The sequence below is a fragment of the Podarcis bocagei genome (assembly GCF_964188305.1).
Source record: "Podarcis bocagei genome assembly, chromosome: 5".
Classification (NCBI taxonomy): Eukaryota; Metazoa; Chordata; class Lepidosauria; order Squamata; family Lacertidae; genus Podarcis; species Podarcis bocagei.
Window position 1 is genome coordinate 56269010 of NC_138129.1, and position 24294 is coordinate 56293303.

General features: G+C 45.9%; 1 protein-coding gene across 1 annotated transcript in view; it reads left to right on the top strand.

The window, feature by feature from the left end:
- The window catches only part of LOC308586544 (uncharacterized protein), a 107500-nt gene extending 98321 nt beyond the window's left edge, over positions 1–9179 (top strand). The window contains exon 4 of the mRNA XM_081193259.1: positions 8847–9179. Within this exon, the coding sequence (XP_081049385.1) occupies positions 8847–9169 (323 nt within the window). The 3' untranslated portion in view covers positions 9170–9179. The remainder of the gene's footprint in view (positions 1–8846) is intronic.
- Positions 9180–24294: the final 15115 nt, after the last annotated feature.

The window sequence follows — 24294 nt, forward strand, 5'->3', positions numbered from 1 at the left end:
GACCACTCCACCATCCGTGGAAAAGGTTCTTCCTCCCTGTTGTGCTTTGCTTTTAATCATTAGTTCTCTACTTCTGGTTTATTTGTTTGTTTAAAGAATTTATATCCTGCTGTTTAGCCAAAAAGCAACCCACAATTGCTTACAAAAAATCAATTGTAGCTCCGTTTTGAGCAGAACTGTTTCTCATTAGCCCATTTTTAATAGAACTCTCAACCAACTATACATTTTTACTTGATTAATTATCTGCCTTTCAACTGATTTGAGTAATGAATTATTAATCAATTACATTTAAATAAATCTGCATACTGTCAACATATCAGCAGAAACATCTTTTATACTCAGAAGTATAGGATTTTGCATTTTAACAAACAAAGCCTAGTAGCCTCTGTTAGTTTATTCCCAATTGCAGTGAGACACAAGCATCAAAATAGCCTTGAAATACAGTGTTATGAGCACATGCAAAAGGATAACCATTTCACAGCTTTGTGAAGAAGAATAACAATAATGCCTGGTATACCAGAATTCTAATATTGTGGAAGTATATGAGATTAGAAGGGGAACAACATGTCTGCCTGAACTATGAGAAATTTTGATACTATGATGGAATTTTGTCTGCAGCTAATGATTGTTGTCATGGGCAATACTTTGGCTCATTACCATCCCTATCTCTCCTCTGAACTGAGCTTGCAAACTGACAGGGAAGTTGCATGAAGCAGATGTTTCCCAAACTATTGAATCCCAAACCTTCCACACAGAAACTGGGACAATCCTTGCACACACATGGCACACTAATGAAAATATTGAGGATCCAGTTCAGAGATTTCACAGAAGTTGGCTTTTTGTGGTAGAAGAAAAGGCAGATTTCTTTGAGTACATTATTCCAGAATACTAGCCAAATAATGATGCTGTTGTGTGACAGCATGCCAAAGCCAAAAACACCCCCTGCCCCCTAAATAGTATGAAAGGGCACTTTCCAGCTGATTGTTTGTAAATCTATCAAAGTTTATTCCAAAGTCTTTTGCCTAAATATTAAAGTTGGGGTGTGAGCAAATGGTATCTCAATGCTCCCCAACATATTTGTGGACAGTGGGGGGGGTGCACTATCACTGAATTTATTATGGGGAGTAGAAATTCACAAGTTTATTAGGGGTGGGGCACACCATAGCAGTGGATGGTATCACAGTTTCTTTATGTGAAGAGAAAGCTACTATGTTGGCAGCTTGGCCACATTTTGTATCCTCCACAGTACCCCAGAGCTACAGAGGTATCTCCAAGGTACTGATGGTGGCCACCACAAAAAAGATGGAATCTGTAGAGTGGCCTTCTTTTGGGGGTAGGTGAAATAATTAAAAAAATCATAGAAATTTCCTCGAGAAATGGCATGCCAAGTTTGACCAGCTACCTTAGTATTGCCTACACTAACTGGAAATGGCTAACCAGGGGTTTAGGCAGGGGTGTCTCCCAGGAGATGCTGAGGAGATGGAACCTGGGACCTTCCACATGCAAAGCAGATGATCTACCACTGGGCTATGACCCTTCACTACTGAGAAATTATGGGTCAGCTGGACAGTAAAGCAATGTCAGGTCTTGTTTGAAGTCTCTGAAATCTGTCCTACTCAGTGCTAGAAGCTGCAGTGCCTGGGCTGACAGCCTAAGACTTGAGGCTACAGGAAGGAAGTTGGCCCAGAAGCATTGATGGAGAATACTGTGCTATCACCCCCTGTCCTTGTATAAAAGTGTAGCACAAATGTATCTGCATTGTGAGGGCCAGAGACGCTCCTAGCATGACATTCTGTATCTGATCCACTGTAGGCTAGTTAGAAGCAATACTGGTGAGAAAGTATCACATAGCCATAGCAATACAATATAGCAGGGGTAGGCAACGTTTTTGGGGCATGGGCTGGTTTGCAATACTGCAGACACCACAGTGGGCCAGTGTGTGTGCGTGCGCGCTTGCATGTGCACACACATGCACAAACGCAATTTCCAGCGCTCCTTCCGGCGCGGAGGAGGCGTGTGCAGCTTCCCATTGGCTGAAGGAGCTTCCTGCAGCCAATGGGAAGCTGCCCAGCGTCGCGGAAGGCGGTCCCCGCTCTGCTCCATGCCAGTTTAGCACAGCCCACAGGAGCCGACCAAGCAGGAAGCGGGGGTCCATGGGCCGGTTAAATGATCCCCATGGACCGCTTCCGGCCCATGGGCCTTAGGTTGCCTATGCCTGCAAAATAGCAATGAAGAGCAGTGCATAAGACTTTGAATAACCATATTGTTTGTCTTTTTATTTACACGCCTCTATTTATCTTATCTGTTTTTATATAAAGGGCAGGTTGATTTCTCCCAGCAATCAAGACACTAACCAAATCAAGTCAGTCCCATCTCATCTTACCCCCTCCCCAAAAGTAATACAGTGGTACCTTGGGTTAAGTACTTAATTCATTCCAGAGGTCTGTTCTTAACCTGAAACTGTTCTTAACCTGAAGCACCACTTTAGCTAATGGGGCCTCCTGCTGCTGCTGCACCACCGGAGCCCGATTTGTGTTGTTATCCTGAAGCAAAGTTCTTAACCTGAAGCACTATTTCTGGGTTAGCGGAGTGTGTAACCTGAAGCGTATGTAACCTGAAGCGTATGTAACCTGAGGTACCACTGTACCCCTAAATCAGCATCCTTTCTCACATGAGGACACAGAGTGCCTGTCAACTTGCATGTGTAGCCAAAATCAAGATGGGGTGCTCAACCATCCCACAACTTGTCGCATCTTTCCCCCAAGGAAACAGAAGTTAAGCAAAAACTGTAAGAGGCTGGCATGGAGGGTATGGGTGGTGAGTTTTTACATATTGGCAAAAATCAGTTGTCTCTCTTGACACGTGCCTGATTCATATGCCTGCATGCGCAGATGAGAAGATTAGAAGCTAGATGCCAGGGTGAGATGTACTTGCAAGTGAGGACAACCAATGATAGATGTATGTGTTTATGTGTATATTTCTGTGTCAGCTGTCTAACACGCCAATAATTACTTGCCTTTCAGCCTGATACTTATTTGGATGCAAATCTCAAGGAGTTCAATGGGACTTACTCCTATGTAAGTGTGTATAGGACTAACGCTTTAATCTTATTAAAGACAATGGGATGAACATCAATTTCAATCCAAGCACTTTGGCTTGTCCAAGTTTTGTATCACTGTGCTTAATGTGCATTTGAGTGCAAGTGTATGTACATAAACATTATTGTGTATTAATGAACACACGTTAATGTAGTTATTGAACAACCTGGGAAACAAGGCAACACCCAAAATATAAACTGATAGACATCAAAAGGCAGCCCTGTTTAGGGAAGTTTTTAATATTTAACACTGTATTGTTTTTAACATTCGATTGGGAGCTGCCCAGAGTGGCTGGGGAAACTCAGCCAGATGGGCGGGGTATAAATAATAAATTATTATTATTATTATTATTATTATTATTATTATTATTATTATTAACTGCTGGCTGGAACCTATCACCTACTATAGCCTGTTAGAGCCAATTTTGGATACTTTGCCTACTATTTTCTTTGCTGGCAGCAAGCATTAAGACAATTTTGATGTTTTATTTATGAGTGGTGGGAAATTGTAAAGTTTTCTTTTTTCAAAAAAACAACAAAAAACCTCCTTCCCCGCTTTCTTCCCAGCTGAAAACCATTTCCCCTCCCATGTTCTCGTCCATCTGCACCTTATTTGTACAAATGTTCCCGTGTCTTTAGAAATCATCTTCACACACACAAATACCCACACACCAGCCTGCTTCATATTGTGCCTTAAAACATTTGTGAAGATTTTTGTCTCCCTCAATACGGAAAGAGAGAGAGAGAGACATTAGCAAAGGGAGGAGGGGAGAGAGGGGAATCGCCCGGAGAAGTGCCTTATTCATTCTCCCGAGCCCCCTCTTTAAAGCTGCTTTGCAGGGCTCTTTAATGTTGGGCAAACTGAAAAGAAAAACAATAATTAGAGATAATTGCTTGTGTCCAAACACAGGCATCAAAGCCTTTGGGACTCATTTGTCATGGGCCCTGGTGTGTGATCCAGAAAAGTGACCCTTATTTTATTTAGAGTGGGGGGACACATAGAAAGTGGCAGATGGAGGGACCCCTCTGCACTCTCCGCCAGCTCAGCTGTGTCTGCCAAGGAGAATAGGCACAGAGGCCGGGATAAAAGGGATGGAAAGGAGGGTCACAAGAGGTTGAATAATTACCAGGGTAAAGGGTAAGGGAGTGGGAAGAGTGGAGGGTACTTCACCACCACCTTGGGGTTAGCTCCATGCATGTGGCAGGCTGTCTGGGGGCTGATGGGGTGGGCATCCGCTCTCATTAACTCCATGTTTGGGGGAATCACACACATTAAAGGAGGAGGAACCTCATTAAGACAACCAAGATCTCAACTGAAGCCCTCGGTGCTGACTTCAATGGAGGTGGTGAATCACCACCTTCGGCTGAATGGGGGTGACCTGAGAGCAAATGAACACTTGATTTTATAGGATTTGGGAGTCCATCAGCCAAAATTTGATAGATAAAATATTTTAAAAACAAAACAAAAAAACCCCACACACCACACATCTTCATTTGTATGTGTGCACTTCCACTCTCCCTCTCCTTCCCTCTTTGGCTAGAATCTAGCTACGGGTCTGCAAAAGTTTCACAATAGCAAACGTTCATAAAAGGAGGCTTATTTTCAAAGCGGGCTCAGCTCTATTCTTTGGACCCTGTGGAAGGGGATGGGGGGGGGAGAGGATCCAAATGGCAAGTGGAGAGGAAGGAAGAGCTGTTCACAATTTTGATTTGAAACACAATCAATAGAAAGACATACACAACAAACATAAGGCTGCTGGTTGCTTCTTTTTTTAAAAAAATAAAAATGGTCCACTGTTGGCAGAAAAGTTGTGATCACTTTTACCATGTTAAAAACTCCCTATCTGAGGTTTCATACTTTATTACAGCCTCCATCTATTTTTTTTTTCTTTAATAGTGAACTGGGAACTTTTAAAAGGACACCTTTTTTAAAGCTGCTGGTATTCTCTCTCATTGCTATCCTTCACTCGCAGCTTCTTTAAAACCGATCCATTAAAACGAGAGAGAAAGGAACGCCTTTTAATGGAAGGAATCAATTAAAATTGGGAAAAGCAATGGACAGACTTGCCAATAAGATAACTCTGATCAGAAAATGAACATAGCAAGCTCAGCTATGGCACAACTCCAGAAAACCTTGTATGCTGCTGTCTTCACAACTCATTGCTTTGTATGATAAACTGGAGTGAAGGTTTTTAGCTGCCCAGCCTGCCTCTCTGTAATGAGACTGTAATGACCTAAACGATCTGTTGATTAGGGACAATAAATCTGTCCTTTTCATCCTGTCATTTCATTGGCCTGAGTAAGGTTATTGGCTTAAAATAAACTCAGCCGATTTTTCAAAAAGACTTTAAGCAGTAGGTGGGTGGGCATGAATCAAAAGTTCCTGAATGACAATCATACTTTTTTAAAAAGAAAAAAAAAGAAAGGAAAGCTTTACAGGAAAAACAATAATAGATGGGTTGTGCTCTTTGTACATGTATATTAATTTTATATGAGATTCAACCTTTTATAATTAATTTTAAGTGGGATACAGCTTGCACACATATGATGTATTTTATTTTCTAGGTTTTAATCTGATTTTAATGACATTCTCTCTCTCTCTCTCTCTCTCTCTCTCTCTCTCTCTCTCTGTATGTGTGTGTGAAAAGTCGTTCTTTCTAACTTGCAAGTTCAGAATATGGCAGAAATAATGTGTAAAACAGTATGTCTGTAATCCATAACACATTTACTATTGAAATGCCCCACTGGTGTTCGCACTTCATTGAGGTTACTTACTCAGTTGGTTTACAGACTAAGGCCTGTATGCTACATGTGCCATGAATGCTCAGCAGGGTCAAACATGATAGGCTGAAAGTATTGATTCATTAATCATTATTAATTGCATGAAAGCCTATATGTGTAACTGCATAAAAGCCATTAACAAAGTAGTATTGCAAATTAAGCATTCACAAAGAAAAAAATAAGATAAAAGGCAGCAATCCTGACATTTACCTGGGATTAAGCCCAATTGAATTCAATGGTGCTTAATTCTGAAATACAGGACTGCACTGTAAAGTCTAGCAAGTATTGCACATATTCCTGTGCATGTAGACACATCGTGATATGCTCTGAGACACTAAGGGAGAAAACAATTTAGAAATTGAATGATTGATTTAGTAATTTAAAAGTTGTCAACTGAATTGGGATTAAAATAATGAAACTTAAATGTATGCATGCAAAAATTTCAGTGTACATCAAGGGAATATTACATGAACTGGTGGCCACAGGCCCATGAGCTGTTTGTGTACAGTACTTTCAAACCAGGTATCACTTCAAGTGATAACTTGCATTGCATGAAGGAACATCAGGGCCATTTCCCCCCTTACTACTTTTCATCACCTCAAAGGTAGCCTGAAGAGTTAGGGAGCAAAACACCTCATGGGTGAAGAAGTCATTAAAGCCCTGGAATTGATTAACTTTTTCACTGATCGTAATTTTACAATGTAGGCATTTGGTCCAATTTTAATCACCTCTGTTCTCTGCAAAATGATTTTTTTTGGGGGGGGGGGGAATGGCAGTGCTGGAAAAGTCTATTTTGTGGCTAATGAATTTAATATGATTTTTCTAAAAGTGAATAAATTGATATTATTTGAAATAGAACATCTACAGTTTAATTAAAATAATCTGATCCTAATCTGATGTAATATATTTGTTTTTCGCTTGTTAAAAAGCTAAAAAATCAATCCTATGTATTTTTGACTCAGAGGCAAGCTCCACTGTGTTTCAAAGGGCATGCTCCATAGCCCAAGTTAAGTTAATTAAACAAAATTATGTAATGCATTGAAAAGCTTAATTATTTAAAGCAATAGTATTTTAAGAAATATCATATGGAAGGGACATGGGCAACTTATTGCATCTCCTAACTAGCTAGCAGTTTTAGCAGTAATCTGCAACACACTGATTAGGCAGTAAACCTCATGGAACCTAGTGGGGCTAACTTCTGACTAAATATGCATAGAGTTGCATTCTGAATTAGGCTATGTAAATGAATTTAGCTAAATGTCTGTGTGCAATTTACACTATTATCCACAATCCAATTTAAACATTATTAGATCGCTGCTACGTGTAGGAATACCTTTCTAAATAGCGTTTTTGAGCAAGGCAGTGTTTGGCACGCCGGCAAAACTTTTTTCTTTTACGCACGTGGGTGAGTCTGAAATTGGCTTGCAAGAATCTTTCTCATGCTGTTGCTCGCATCCACAGCACAACTTTCTTTCTCCACTACAATATTTTGATGAAATGAGATCAGATCAGATCGCAAATGGAAAAAAAAACCCGAAGCAAAATGCATCACATTCATTTCTTTTTCTGGGAATTGCGCTCAGCAGAGCACATGAATGGTGACTGTTCTCCTGCAACAGAAGACAACCTGGGCTCTGCAAGAAAGGAAAGAAAAAGACGGACGGGAAGGGTTGGGGAAAGAGACAGCACGTTTTACCTTTTCCAAACGAGGGTAGTTCCAGGAAATCTCGATCCGCAAAAAACACCAATCGTTTGACCTCTCCAGATCTTCTTAAAAAAAAATATATCCATCTACTTTGAACTTTCCACTGTTTCCTTAAAATATTTGCAAAAAGGCAAAGCTCGCCGCTTCCGACCTTTGCAATAATCCTGCTGCGCCCCCTAGGTGTAGGAAACGAAAAGGGTCTCTATTCCTTAAGAACGTGCAAAACGGCAAAAAAAGTTGTTCTGTCCATACACCCACCCACACATCCTGCCATATACTTAGAAACGTTTTTATTATAGGAACGACGAACAATAATGCTGTTTTCTTAAGCAGGCTGGATTTAAAGAAATAATAATAATGCTTTACTTAACACCCCCCAAAATATTGTACAGAGGGAACTCTAAACCCTAATATATAGGCGGTGGATGAAATGCGTTGCTGGAAGTAGTCTGGTCCTGTTTTCTGTCATCACTGGGGTAAGACCAGTGACACCTGATAGTTAAAATTCTTATTATTCTTATTCTTACTATTATTTTGCCATGGGAAGATATTACAGCTGAGCTTGTTTCCTGCTTGGCAGGGGGTTGGACTCGATGGCCCTTGTGGTCTATTCCAACTCTATGATTCTATGATTCTATGACTCCTAAACTGCCAAGGGCTCCCCAAATGTGTATTTCAAGAGGGAAAGGATGTATCATGTATACACTGCAAGGCCTAGCAGAGAGCAAGGAAATTTGGAATGCTCAAGGATTCTAGTAGATATCATCACAGAACCCCACAGTGACTGTAAAAAAATGACTCAAACTGAATTTCAGCAGTATTGCTCCACCTGACAGCTAGTACAGAACATTTAACATTTCGCCAGCAGCTCAACATGACTGGACAATTTTCATTCTTTGTGGGCGTTTTCCATGGCAACCTGGAAATTGCTTTGGGAGAGGAATTTGGCCTTTTTTCAGCTTTTCACACTAAGTGTGCCTTCTACAAATGTAGGGATGGGGGGGGGGATTCAGGCTGAGGCTTCTGTTCCTTTCTGGGCCATATTCTAAGTGCTGAACATGCCAGTGGTGGGTGGACCAAAGGCAAAAATATGCAGACTCTTGCCTCTGTGCAGTAGGCTACATTCCAGCAATGCAAAAAACCAGTGTTTCTACCCACACACACATTTCACTAGAGCAGCCAGTTGGATCAGGCAAGCAAAAACCAAAATTTGCACCCACACACTCACACTCACTGCTTTCTGCTCTGCTTTCATGGTTGCAGGCAGTAATTCTTCTGAACCAGTAGATGGAAACCACAGGAGGGGAGAGTGCTATGGGAAACACTGGCCTGCGAGTGCTCCAATTGGAGAACAGCCTTTACCAAAAGTGTCATGGGCTCTGAAGACACTCGAACTCAGGACGCAAGGGAGAAACGTGCTAAGAGGAAGGCATGCCTGGCAAATCCACACTGTGATCAACTCCTCCCGGAAACCAATGTCCCCATTGTGGAAGGACGTGTGGGTGCAGAATTGGCCTCCACAGCCACTTACGGATTCATTGTTAAAACCGTGTTTATGGAAGACAATCTTACTCGGCTACAAGTGATTGCCAAGGAAGAAGATTGTGCTTGGACACTGTGAGAAGGGGATGCTGCAGTCGATAGGCCATTGGCTCTTCTTCTGTTCTGTTCTTTTTCTCCCCCTCTCTTTCCAAACTCTCTGGAAAGAAGAAGGAGCTAGGTGAAGTCATTGTCACCCCTCCCCTGCTCTCCAGTCTCCTTCATTATCTGGGCTACTTGGGGAAGCAGCTAAGGTCAAGCAGGATCTGACAAAACCTGAGGATTATTTTTAAGAGGGGAGAGTTGTTTGCAAACATACAAGCTTCCTATGGCAGGAACCAATGGCATAATTACTTATGTCAATATGAGTTTACGATCCCACTATCATTTCCTTGACTGTGGCGTTTTTAATGACGGGGGATGACCTTGAAGTTACTTATTAGATACACCTGAGCCAGGCAATAAACTGAAACTGACTAGCTGAAGTCATCTGCGCTCTCTGACCCAACAGACAACAGCCTCCACAGCAGTAAAACCTTCACGGGAGAAGGGGGAGTAGAAGGCACAAAAGTGTTTCTACGTCTGTCAGAACTGTGTTTTTCTCTCCCCAAGGTCTCTGATCTGGGTGTCGCTTGTTATTCTAAACCACGGGGAATAGGATAACAGAGAACTCTGTGCTTATGGCCATCCACAAATTTCAATTTACTTTGCCAGGAATAAATTGACTGGATGCAAAGGTTTCTCCAGCTAAAGAGTATAAACAGTACTGAAAACAAGAATTTGAAGCTGACGTTAAACATTCTCTTATCTTAGTTTGTTTGTTTCTTTGCTTTGGTTGGAAGACTCTTTTTTCTGCAACCCCATTTTCCCCACTCTCCTAGATGCCCAGGTGTGCCTTTTTCAAATATCAAATGTAGGATTGAAAATGTGAGTGGGGAGCTTTCTGTTGAGAGTTTTATATAAGGCTGTTCAATATGAGCAGCAGGATCATGCTCGCCCATTAGTGATCTGATGCTGAGACCCTATGCTGCAACAGGACAATTCAGTGTAAAGGATGGTATTTCAGGAGCCCGTACCACATGACCAACTTAAAACACAGCCAGGTTGTTCTTTTTCTCAAATCGGATCAAAACTGGTTTAGGAGGGAAAGGGAATCAAAATGCAGTATTTTGCATAAGAAATGACAAGATAGATATGTATTGCATTATGTTCGCAACAGTCCTTTCCAAACCAGCATTGGGAATGCAGTGAATGCAGAGTGAACAGGAGTGTGAGCATAGCCTTTCAATATGTGTGAGTGAATGAGGGAGGGGCTGCAAGGTTAAAGAGATGTGTAAGAGACATGGACTCTTGTGCTGCGAGCAGGCAAGCACTCATACCCTCTTACGTTTTTATTGCATTCCCTGTTACCTTTACATTGTGTTATAGCTCAACTCAGAGATAAAACAGTGGAACCAACCATTTTGCCTCCCTTCTGTACTTTCCCCATTACAGTGGCACCTCTGGTTACGAACTTAATTTGTTCTGGAGGTCCGTTCTTAATCTAAAACCGTTCTTTCTGTTCTCATCCTGAGGTAAAGTTCTTAACTTGTGGTACTACTTCCGGGTTAGTGGAGTCTGTAATCCAAAGTGTTTGTAACCTGAGGTGTTTGTAACCCAAGGTACCACTGTATTGCCCATTCATTGGCATATAATATTCCAGTTTGGCCAGTAGGAGGCAGGTGACAATTAATGGGATACATGAATAAGATATTATTGTGGGGAACAGTCTTTAAAAAGAATAGCACAGTTGCTTAAATGTTGATATATTTTCCCTTAAGTAACATATTTCAAAGAAGATGGGATTGTTAAAAAAACTTTCTTGAAATACAGAGCATGGTTTTAGGGGGGAAAGCAAGTTACATCTGCAGTATTCCCCTGCTAACCATGTTGTAAAGTGTGCAAGTGTTTCCCTTTTATGTAAGTACATATTTTTAAAGTATAAGAGGGGATCATGAGGAAAGATCATAGCTTTGCACATAGAAGATGTGCAAGTTCAATCTCTAGTATCTCCATATAGCATTTGGGAATGCTCCTGTCTGAAACACTGAAGGAAGGCTGCTAATCAGTTCAGGCAGTACTGAGAAACAATGGCCATTCCAATTCCTTATGTTACAAAATACTGACAAACTGAGGCCAGCAAGACTCCCACAAGCTGTGCACATCTCTATGACTAGGCACGACTTGCACATCCTAGGGCAAGCATTCTGATTAGATTTATCCAGAGGTGCTGCTCCAACCCTGGGGAAAAATAGGTTGCTGGTGATGGAAGTACAATGGAAGGGCAACAGAAATTATTTCTACACTGAGAAGAGGACAAAAACACAATATAATCTTTGGGGAATAATTATAAATGGTTTGCCTGAGCAGAACAATGCATTCTACAACTGTGCTCTCTACACAAAGCAACCCTAAAATATCCATATTTAATCTGCAGTTAATTAGCTGAGCAAACAAGTCAATTAATCCACGACTCCAGTGTCACTAAAGCTGTCTTGAGGGGTAACTCTGAGAGATGAAAAAACACTTCAAGGGGATTCTACTCTAACTATTTAGACTTGCTGGATGTTCAGATTAAGATCCAGCCATGAATAATGGATTTCCAGTTGGCAGAAAAGTTTGGAGAAACAAGAAGCAGGAAAAAAAGCCATTATAAACTCCCATGTCGACGGGAGCTCAGAATGAGTTGAGGGATCTCTGCTTAATGCCTTGCAGGGTTATTATAACTTCATGGATCACTGATTGCACAAACCATGGCAGAGAAAAGGGACCAGGTTTCAGTCCCAAAATTGTTGCCTTAACTGGATTGTGGAGGTAACTGCAAACAATGACATATAAGCAATATACTGTGGCAATCAAGTATGATTAAGCTGAAAGCTATCGTATCTGCTAAGCTGCTTTCCATAATAGTCTTCCATCTCTCTCTCTCGCCCGCCATAATACTCCACCCAGCTGCCCAACTGTTTTTCAGCCCAAGCTCTGCTGTCAAAGGCACTTTAGTAGAAAAAGTTCAGGACGTCTCCTCGAAGAAGAAAACGGGCTGTGAAAACATAACATGAAAAGCTCAGATGCATTGCTTGGGTTTTTAATTTTGATTGACTTCTATACAAGTTCAGGAATAACAATGCTAAATGGATGACATGGGGGGCTGAGGAATGCTCCGGTCTGTGGTGCAAGCGCAGGAGAAGACAAGCAGGCCGCCGAGTTCTGTTAATGAGCTTGGTACCAGGGGATGCCTTTGGGTGGGGAGAGTGGATTTTCAAAAACCAAACAATCCAAACATTGGACACACTGAAAATGAGCAGCCCTGCTTAAGAAAAGCGTACGTTTAGAAAAACACATGCACGCAAAGCAACATGGGAATCAGCTGCATTCAAAGGTAATGAAAGCTTGTTGCAGGGAGGCAAAACAGTGCTCCAAGAAGTCTTCTAGCATATGCTTTCCTCCAGTTCTCCTGCTCCTGAACAGGCCTAGCTATTTGAAATCAAAGCTTAAAGCCATAAGCTCCCTGTGCTGATTTAAAAGTGAAACATATCTTGCTCTACATCAAGAAGCAAGCAATGCAGAACAGTTTGCTCTGATATGCCAAAGAAAATCAAAACACAAGGGCTTTTTCAGTTCTATCACACACCCACACTTACTGCAGCTCTTGGCGGGGGGGGATATCCAAAGGACAAGAGATGAGGCATAGTGCAAGAGGAGAGTTGCCAAAAATGAGGTAGAGGCACCCATGTAAATGAAATGTCCCAAGAAAGTCCTGTTCCATGGGCGGTCATCGGCTTATTTTATTTATTTAGGTAATGACTTCTGTACCAGATTTCAGACAATCATCTCATTAACCCATGTACGAAGCATAAAACTTAACAGAACAATTAATACAACAGTAAAAGGGTGGAGGGTAAACAAATTTTTACATTTGAATTATAAAACCAGTCCTGGTCAATAGTCCCCATTATCCAACGTACCAATTTAGACTCTAAAGTCCATTCTAATCTTCAAAGCTTCTTTAAAGATTAGAGTGGGTCCCCAGAACAGAACAACACCAGGTAGAGGCCCACCAAGGAGAAAGCCCTGTTTCTTGTCCCCACCAACCTATTAGATTTTACTGAATGTCATTCACATACTGGTGACACTTCAGCCTAAACTTCCAGGTAATTTCTCCCAGCATTTTCATGTTGCTTGTTGAACAGCATGAGGAATAAAATGGAAACCTGTGGTGCTAACTGGAAAACTCAGGAACCAAGAGGACAAAAACTTTAAAAAAGGAATGGGGGAAAATTATAACTTATCTAGGAGACCACTGCAAGCAGATGGAAACATCAGCAGGATTTGAAACCCACTTGTAATGTAACAAATGCTATGGACAATATGGATTGATATAAAATATAGAATATGTGTCAGGGGTTTAGGTACAGAGGCACGGGCAAGGGAGGAAACAGAGAGCGAAGGGGAGGAGACAGAGGAAAGGATGAGTGATGACGACGACCCGAGATCTCCCAGTCTTTCCAGTGAATCAGAGGATTCACAGAAAGGAGCACCAGTGGCCAGGGCAAGGGGGGAGTCTAGGGAGGCACCCCAGGAAGATAGAGCCAGAGGAGACTCAGGGGGGAGCAGCTGGAAATCGGGACCAGCGTCACCGCCAGGAAGCAGGGAAGAGGAAAGGAGCCAGGGGGGAAGCGCTGGCAGCTCACCACAGGAGGGAGGGCAGGAGTCAGGAGTGGCCACACCTCCATCGGGGAGCGAAGAAACGGTTAAGAGGAAAGTGGAAGGTTGGGCGCGCGCGCCAAGTTCAAATGCAGAGGAAGGCGGCGCAGTGAGCAGCCCCGAAAGGGAACCAGGTCCTAAAGCCCGGCGCAAGGAGGCAGAAGGGTCCGGGTCAGCGTCAGAAGAATCCCGGAAGGAAGAAGCCCCGGGGGGTAGAGAGACCCAGAGGAGGACAGTCAGGAGGAAAAGGTGGAGCAAGGCTAGGATATTAAGTTGGTGCGCACGGGGCGGAGACTCAGACGGAGCCTCGCCGATCTAGCTAGTAGACGTAGAGTTGCAGACAGCAGCGTGAGAATGGAAACTGTAATTCAATAAAGACTTTTACTTAATGACCGCTGGCTAGCGTGATCCTCTGTGAGCTAGGATCTTGAAGCAGCTCTGACAGTAGGCTCCGTCTCCACATTGTGGGCATCTGCAGCCTCGAGGAGGGGAGAGAAACAGGCGCCCACTAGCGAGCTCACGAACGGCAGGAGACATGACGGCTGAACAGCAGATAGAGGACCTCAGAAAAGCAGTGGCACAACTGAACGCCGAGGTTCTCGCATCCAGGAAGAGAGAGGACGAGGCAGCTGCCGCCTGCAGGGATCTCCAGGTCAGGTTAGACGTACTGGCAAAGCAAACACCCCGGCAGGAGGGAATTGGGTTGGCGAGACGGACAGGCGGGCTGCTCTCTCACTTCGATGGGAACCTGCAACAGTATCCCAACTTTAGAGCCGACGTACTGTGCGCACTGCAACTGTTGCATAAAGACTTTAGAGATGAACAGGAGAGAGTGGGGTTCATCATGTCCCATCTGCATGGGGAGGCGAAAGCATGGTTGCGCAATTTATGGAGAGATAACGATCCGGCGCTCCAGAATGCGGATGCCTTTATTAAAGCGATGGATGGGTGTTTCTTATCAAGTATTGACATTGATCTTGCACGGAAGGAGGTGCATGGGCTGAGACAAGGGAGGGCCAGCGTCAGACAGTATCATGCCCGCTTTTTCGCCTTGGTCAGCGCCCTGGAATGGGACAGAGATTCGGCTCCTGTAAGAGACCTCTTTTGGGAGGGACTGCACTACTCGATTAAAGATGAGATAGCGAGGGGGGAGAGACCCCGAACCACCCAGGCGGTCGTTCAGAGGGCACTGGCTGTGGGGGTGAGGCTGGAAGGACGTCCGTGGAGCAAGGACGAAGGGCGTGGAGGGCGCGAACCAGCCGGGGGCCCCTCCTTCTTTCCCAGAGAAGCAGCGCGGGCGCAATCCACGCCTCCGCCAGGAGGAGGAGCCGAACCTATGGAGGTTGGAGGTGCAAGGGCTCAGTCAGCAACCAGAGCCCTGGCACCGGCAGCAGTGAAGGCGAAGCCTCCTAGAGGGACCAGGAAGTGTTACGTCTGTGAGCAGCCAGGGCATATGGCGAAAGAGTGTCCCCAGAGGCCCCACAAGCTTACTGCAGCCTCAGCAATGGTGACTGCAGCAACGCAGCAGGGAGGACCACAGCAGGGAAACGACGATGTCTGGCTGGAGGAAGAGGCACTGGGGCCCAGCCAGACGTGTTAGTGACGCAGTCCCCAGGAATTTTACAGCCAGTGAACCCCCTCCCGCCCAAACCAGTAGTGAGGCTCACAGCATCTCTCCAGCTGCCCAATGGAATCACCATGGACGTGCCAATCACCATCGACTCCGGCAGCAACGCGGACTTTATAGGGCAGGAATTTGTCGACAGGCACGCTGTGCAGTTGCTGCCGGCCACACTGCCCCTGCAGGTTGTCACGGTGGATGGCAGGGAGCTGCTCGGGGGGCAAGTGGTGAAGCAGACGCCACCAATGGTGATGCGACTTGGGAATCACAGGGAAGTCATCAGCTTCAACGTCACTCAACTGTCTGACACGCCCATTGTATTGGGCATGAGTTGGCTGGACAAGCACAGCCCAACGATGGCTTGGTTCCAGAGGCAGCTGGTCTTCGGCTCTTCCTTTTGTGCTGAACACTGCATCGTACCCAGGCAGGAAGGAGAGGAAGAGGAGTCACAGCTGCTGCTAGGCACGCTGCAAGCGATTCCCCACAAGTACGCAGAATTTCTGGAAGTTTTCTGCGAGAAGGAGGCGGACAGGCTACCCCCTCACAGACCATATGACTGCAAGATTGACCTGCTGCCGGGGGCGGCGCTGCCTAAAGGGAAGCTGTATTCCATGTCTGAGGACGAACTGCAGGAACTCAAAGACTTCATCGATCATAATTTGGAGCGCGGTTTCATCCAGGAGTCTAAGGCAGCGGGGGGCAGTCCTGTATTCTTTGTTAAGAAGCGAGACACGCCCCAAAAAAGACTCGTAGTGGATTACAGGATTTTGAACAGTGTGACCAAGCCGTCGGACTTCCCCATGCCCCGCATCGACGACCTCCTGGCGAAGGTACGGAAGGGAAAGGTGTTCACCAAGTTGGACCTGCGGGGGGCGTACAACCTCATTCGCATGCGGGAGGGGGATGAGTGGAAGACAGCCATGTTCACGCCACTGGGTACCTACGAATACAGGGTTATGCCTTTTGGACTGCAAAATGGCGCTCACGTTTTTCAAGCATTTATGCATCACGTGTTGGCGGGACTTCTCTACAAGACGTGCGTCTGTTTCTTGGATGACATCCTGATCTTTTCGGAGTCGCAGCAAGAACATGACAAGCACGTCAAGGAAGTGCTGGGCAGGCTAAAGCAACACAGGCTCTACGCCAAGCTGGAGAAGTGCCAATTTGACGTGCCGGAGGTGGATTTTCTGGGCTACAAGCTGTCTGACAAGGGGCTCGCCATGGACAGCGCCAAGGTTCGAGCAGTGTTGGATTGGAAGAGCCCACGCAACCGGAAGGAGGTCCAACGGTTTGTCGGCTTTGCGAACTTCTATCGCAAGTTTATCAAGGGCTTCGCGATGCAGACGGCGGCCATCACTGACACCCTTAGCTCCAAGAAGAAGAAGTTCATCTGGACAGAGCAGGCGGAGCAGTCCTTTCAGGCCCTCAAGCGTCTCTTCGCGTCGGAAGAGCAGTTGCTTCATGTCAACCCCAGCATGCCGATGAGGGTGGAGACAGACGCTTCGGACAGAGCAGTGGGGGCGGTCCTGCTGCAGAAGGACCCGCAGGGCGTGTGGCGGCCGGGAGCGTTTTACTCCAGGAAGCTCAGCAAGTCCGAGCAGAACTACACCATATGGGACAGAGAGTTGCTGGCCATTCATGCAGCGTTCAAGGCGTGGAGGCACTTTCTGATCGGCGCCAAGCACACGGTGCAGGTTTGCACGGACCACAAGAATCTGGAACACTGGCGCACGGCACAGTTCCTGAACCAGAGGCAGATACGTTGGGCTGAGTTCTTTGCGGACTTCGACTTCCGAATAGAGTATGTCCCGGGGGACACCAACATCATGGCAGACGCTCTCTCCCGCAAGCCACAGTATCTGGAGGACGCAACACCAGCGGCCGCCATGCACATCTTTGCACCGACAGTGTGGGCGTGCGCCGCGGCGACCGTGGACCTAGAGGCGGTGCGGCGAGCGTTGCAGGGGGACTCCTTCGCACAAACGAAGATGGCAGAGGTGCGAGGGGGCAAGGCAGCGGCCGACGGTTTCCAGCTACGAGATGGATTGCTCATCCGTAAAGGGGCCATCTACGTGCCGGGTGACGAACTTCGAGCCAAGGTGCTACAGCAGCTGCACGACGCACCCACGGCCGGGCACTTTGGCAAGGAGAAGACGGTGGAATTAGTAGCCAGGGATTTCTGGTGGCCTGGAATGAGAGGGGAGGTCGCAGACTACGTGGCGAGGTGTGACACCTGCCAGAGGGCAAAGCCGGTGCACAAACCGCCGGCTGGACTGTTGGAGCCGCTGCAAACTCCGGTCGAACCTTGGGAAAGGGTGGCTCTGGACTTTGTCACGGATCTGCCCAGCTCAAGGGGCAAGACGGCAGTGTTGGTGGTTGTGGACCTGTTCTCCAAGATGGCGCATTTCATTCCGTGTGCTAAGGTGGCCACGGCAGAGCAAACCGCCAAACTGTTCATAGACCACGTGTTCAAGGTTCACGGTCTGCCACGGTCTATTCTGTCCGACCGCGGGCGGCAGTTCATCTCGAACTTCTGGCAGAAGCTGATGGGCTTCCTAAACGTCAAGATCAATCTGGCGTCGGCGAGACACCCGCAGACCAACGGGCAAGCGGAGCAAGCCAATGCCATCATGCAGCAGTACCTGAGATGTTATGCAAACCAACAGCCTGCGACGTGGGTGGATTACCTGCCGCTTGCAGAGTTTGCCTACAACAACACGAAGCACGTATCCACGGGTGTCACGCCGTTCTTCGCCAACAACGGGCGGCACCCTAGAACCTTCCCGGGACTGGAATGCAGGGGAGAAGGGGAGCCGCAGTCAGCAGATGCGTTCGCGTCGGAGCTGCAGGAAGTCCACGATCAGCTGCGGCGCCACCTGGAGCTGGCTAAACACGCATACAAGGTACAAGCGGACAAACACAGAAGGGTTGGCGAAGAGCTCCACGTGGGAGACTGGGTCTGGTTAGCAGCCCACGCAGTGCCGGCCAGGTCGTTGGCCAAGAAGAAACTAGGGCATAAACAACTGGGGCCATACCAAGTCGAAGAGCAGGTCAACCCGGTGGCTTTCAGGCTGGCGCTTCCGGAGGGTTCCAGAATGCATCCGGTGTTCCACAGATCGGTGCTCACTCCCTACAAGGCACCGCACAGGTTCCAGGAACCCGGAACGGCGCCGAGTCCGCTCAGAGAAGGAACGGGGCACGCGGGAGTGGCACAGGAGGAGCGCATCAACGAAGTCACGGAGATTTTGGACTCCAGATGGGGGGAAGAGGGAGTAGAATACTTTCTCGCCAGGGAGGGCACCCCGGCAAGTGCGAACAGCTGGGTGCCGGGCTACGCTTTAGACGAACCTCTGCTCCAAGACGAGTTTCATGCCCTCTTCCCACATAGACCTATGCCAGCAGACTTTTTCGACGACTGGCTTTTCACGCCCACGCTTTCGGACAGCACGTTCAGGGGGTTCGACTCGGACGAGGAACCAACACGAGATGTCCGTTCCCCGGAGGGGTCACCCTCGGGATCTGTCTCAGAACCCTCGTATTGGTGGGACGATAGGCCGGAGGAGCAGTTCCGCAGGAAGTGGCTGGACTGTTCCGGCCGAGCAACGCCGCCTGGAGGAAGTGCGGGAGAGACGGACATGGACATTTTCGGGGACGACCCTGGTTTCGAGCACGGCGGCACAGAGATGGAAGAGGAGGTGACTGTCGTCAACGAGAGCAGAGAGGAAGACCCGGAAGAGTTCCGATGGAGGCCTGCCACGGGAAGCGACCGCTATCCGACGTTCGTCCCTTTGCAACAGCAGCCCCCAGCTCCAGCACCGGAAGGAGGGGAGGGGGGAATGGGGGGCTTCGAGGGGGGGATGGATGTCAGGGGTTTAGGTACAGAGGCACGGGCAAGGGAGGAAACAGAGAGCGAAGGGGAGGAGACAGAGGAAAGGATGAGTGATGACGACGACCCGAGATCTCCCAGTCTTTCCAGTGAATCAGAGGATTCACAGAAAGGAGCACCAGTGGCCAGGGCAAGGGGGGAGTCTAGGGAGGCACCCCAGGAAGATAGAGCCAGAGGAGACTCAGGGGGGAGCAGCTGGAAATCGGGACCAGCGTCACCGCCAGGAAGCAGGGAAGAGGAAAGGAGCCAGGGGGGAAGCGCTGGCAGCTCACCACAGGAGGGAGGGCAGGAGTCAGGAGTGGCCACACCTCCATCGGGGAGCGAAGAAACGGTTAAGAGGAAAGTGGAAGGTTGGGCGCGCGCGCCAAGTTCAAATGCAGAGGAAGGCGGCGCAGTGAGCAGCCCCGAAAGGGAACCAGGTCCTAAAGCCCGGCGCAAGGAGGCAGAAGGGTCCGGGTCAGCGTCAGAAGAATCCCGGAAGGAAGAAGCCCCGGGGGGTAGAGAGACCCAGAGGAGGACAGTCAGGAGGAAAAGGTGGAGCAAGGCTAGGATATTAAGTTGGTGCGCACGGGGCGGAGACTCAGACGGAGCCTCGCCGATCTAGCTAGTAGACGTAGAGTTGCAGACAGCAGCGTGAGAATGGAAACTGTAATTCAATAAAGACTTTTACTTAATGACCGCTGGCTAGCGTGATCCTCTGTGAGCTAGGATCTTGAAGCAGCTCTGACAATATGGAATAATATGCAGTTGTAAATGTTGACAATAGGACTCGTGTAGGGGATGGAGGGGAAGTCTTGAGATTCAGAGTAATCTCTCTATATGGATGTGCATTTGGAATGCTATGAATTTATATTTGTACAATCAAATAAAAATGATTTTTTTTTAAAAAATGGAACCCTGTGGCAGTGTGGCACCACATAGGCCAATGGCCAAGAGGTCATCCAGTGTTACCATTTGGATCCAGAGACACCACAGCACTGAGGTAGCTTCCAGAGCAGCGCTGATCTAGAACATTAGCTACTTGGGTCAAGTCTAAATGTTTTGGTCTTAGTGTTGAGTATGAAGAGGTTCTGTGTGTGCGTGTGTTTTGTCATTGAGGAGGAAATGTTGTGTGAGGTGTCTCAAACATTGTTGTCATGGCAGAGGTTTACTGCTATCTACTGCTGTAAGACCAAAGACTGAGACAGGACAAGCCCAGGTTGTGTCATTTGTACCACTTGCTTCTCAAATTGAACCAGGCCCTGTGCCACAGATCAAGGCACCTGCCTTTCCCATGTGTGCTCTGAAGAAGAAGAGTTTGGATTTGATATCCCACTTTATCACTACCCTAGGGAGTCTCAAAGTGGCTAACATTCTCCTTTCCCTTCCTCCCCCTGCTCTGAGTTGTTCAATGTAGAGTCCAGACAGATCACGGGAAGCTTCCTCCAGACATTATCCCCCTCCAACTTTCACCAGAGTCCAAATGACTGTTCACTGATTTATTCTCTCTCTCTCTCTCTCTCTCTCTCTCTCTCTCTCTCTCTCTCTCTCTCTCTCCTCCCCACCTATGTTTCTGTGGTGAATAGTGCCACTGTGCTGGGCATGTTTGTGAATTAGAGAGTGCACAAACATAACACAGAGATAAAAGGAATATGAAAGGAAAACGCTGGCATTTCAGGGAAATTCTATAATCCCTGAGGTTCAGAGATATGCCCTAGCCAAATAAATAAACATACAGTTCCAGTCTCCCATTGATGTATGGATAACCATACCGAGGAGGAATGAAGTTTCAGATTTCACCTTCTCTTGATGGTGAGTTGGTGATTGCTCTTTCTATTTTGTTGCTGTTGTTCAGAGGAAAATTATATTTGAAATGGCAGGTTAAAGAGCAGCACAGACTCAAGCCTGCACTAGGGGAAATGTGATCAACCTATTCTAGAGATGCTAATGATTTCAAAAAACCCATTTCCTTTTGATAAGATTTTAGGAGTCTAATTTAGAGGCTGGATATGTCAGATTCCAGCCATCTCGATAAAAAGTCAGATCAAAGGTTGACCTATTTTTCAAAGCATAATAGTTACCTTGTGTAATTTACAGTCTGGTGTTAATCTCGACACTATCATCTGCCTTCCCTGGCTGTTAAAGCTCACTCTGATTCACCTCACGCTAATCATAGGACTGGACAAACAGAAATAAATATCTGTCTTAGATCTGTTTTAGATCTAGGTGCCAATGCTAGCACCCAAAGGGGAATGTGTATCTAAATAAGACAAATTATCTTGTTTGGATGCACAGAGTAGAACACTACGGTATATTCTTATTGGGAAATTGAGGCTGTGAGATAATGACATGGTCAATACTTTTATCCACGTCACTTGAACCTGGGTCTCCCTGTTTAAAAAAATGGCTGGGACATCTTTTCCCTTTGAACTAAAAGAAAATAAGGAGATAATGAAATCTAAAATATCAGGGAAAAGGGGGAATTTCTAACCAGAAAAATCTGGTGAGCACACTTACCTTAAAATTCTGATCATGCAAAACAGCACCAGCTCAATGTTTTTTGAGGGGTCTTGGATAAGAACCCCTCTGTGGGCCCTCCCGCCTACAGACGGTCTAACTGCTTGATGCAGCAGGCAGGTCCAGGAGTCTCCCTGCTGGGGTATGGGGCCTCAGCACATGCCACACCATGCCAACCTTTGACACCAGTCCTGAAACAAAACAGTATTAATGGTAGACACTGTCAAAGAAATACCACAAAGTGTCAACCATCCCCGTATGCCTCCAAATAATTTATTATTATTATTTATTTAAAAAAATTATGGATTGCCCCACATATGAAACACCAGGACAGTGTACAACAAAATTTACAAAAAGCATCAACCCCATAAAAACAATACCGAAGAAAATAATAAAAACATCTGGCTTTTTTCAAATGTTTAAACAACTAAATGGGCCTCCTGACATAAAAAAGTCTCCAAGAGATGCCTGCAGGTTAGTAGCCCAGGATGCTTGCAGAATCTCTGCTGCAAGTGTGTTTCATAGCATGCGTTCAGTGACACCCAATACCTGAGACCAGTTGGGTTTCTGAAACATGGGGGATAAGGATCAGTATTCCTTTGTTGGTCTATAAGGTATCCTGGACCCAAGTTGTTCCGCTCCCACCTCCTAATGGCATGTGGACTCTGGAAGTTTGCCCAGAATGCAGCCCTCTGGCTGATGAAGGGTCCCCACCCCTGCTGTAATTGCTCAAAAACAAACATTGTATATAAGAATAAGATACTGCAGAATCCTAGATTGGCACCTTGGCATCAGCCATCACTGCTGTCATAACTGCACACTTGATGTGTCAACTCGATGTCTTTCCTGAACAGCGCTGTCATGTTGCGTTGCTGCTTCAGTGCTTGACCAATAAGGAAACTAACTTGGACTCTAGAGCCGGCACCATTTAACCTTGGAGTCTTTAAGTCAACAGCTGTATCTGGAGAGGCACTCAAAAGCATACACATTTTATGCCTTAACATGGCTGGTAAATCCTGGGCGGTTAAGTCAACTTAACCTTCATTTATGAAACTTGTGAACCAAATACGGCTTGTGTGAGTAATTATGAAAGAGACTTCGAAAGAGGAGTTATCACTTACGCATTGCTAATGAGTTGACTGAGAATTGATCCTTTTGTAATTTTGCCATTTATATGCAGCTCCCCTTTTCTCTGCGCTGCCATAGGTCAAGCCTACTTTGAACTGCTCAGAGACCCCCAAGTTTGTCAAGCGAGGTCCCAAAGCCATGGCAAAATGATATTTTAGAAAAGCAAATATTGTCCTGAGGGGGTTTGAACGGGGGAGGGAAAGCTGTTTATTTTAGAGCTTGTTCTTCCAACTGGACAATTGTTTCCTGTTACTAAGGACTCTCGCAGCAACTGAGCTCAGCTGCAGTTACACTGGAAAGATCTCCAAGAAAAAGAAAATGTTTGCAGGCATTTTTGAAATGTGCTGTAGAGATAGCAAAATTGCCAAGGCCAAGGTTTTTTATGCAAAGAGGCTAAATCAACCCTGCAAGAACTTGCTAAAATGTAAAATGGTTACTAACGGTAACCAGTAATGCTGTTGCACACCATTCCATGGGCTTTAATGTCATGAAAGAGGAGAATGCTTAAGTTGTACGTCCATGGAAGCCTCACACAATGAAGAGTATGGAGTGTGACATTTGATGTGGCTTCCCTGCGATTTATTGCTACATGCACCAATGCACATCAAGGCTGCACATCAGGGATCCATGTCTGTTATTAGTTGACTGCACTGCAGTCCCATTAATATGTATAATGGAAGATAGGATTTCTGCTTGCCACATCAAGATACTGCAAGAGCTTCTGCTGATAATACAACAGAAGACAACATTCTGCCAAGGACAATGTTGTTCTGTCTCATTGATGGGAAAAGCCATACCTGGCAATGGGAGTAAACTAGTTGGATATTAGCAAAAATGTTCCTCTTCAACCAGGTATTTGGCTGATTACACAAGCTATGGCCTTTTAAATGTACTTTTAAATGTACTCAGGAGGTAATTGGTTTTGTTTTGTTATAGTGTTGTGTATTTTTATTTTAAGTTTTTATGTTGTAGACTGCCCTGTGATTTTTTGGATGAAGGGGATTATATAACAATACTTACAAAAAAGGAACAAAACAACTATACTCCATCTATTCTCAATTACCACAACTCAGTGCTTTTTTTAAAAAAAGGGGGTACTCAAGGATACGCAGTACTGGCACCTCTTTTTTCTTATTAAAAAGTGTGGCACTTACTGCAACAACTTCATGGTGACTGCTGGCACCTATTTTCTAGAAGAAAAGCACTGCTACTACTGATAGTACAGTAACAGAAACAACAAGAATGGTAACACTTATAATGATCATCACAAACTCATGCAGAGAACCATATCAAAAGTT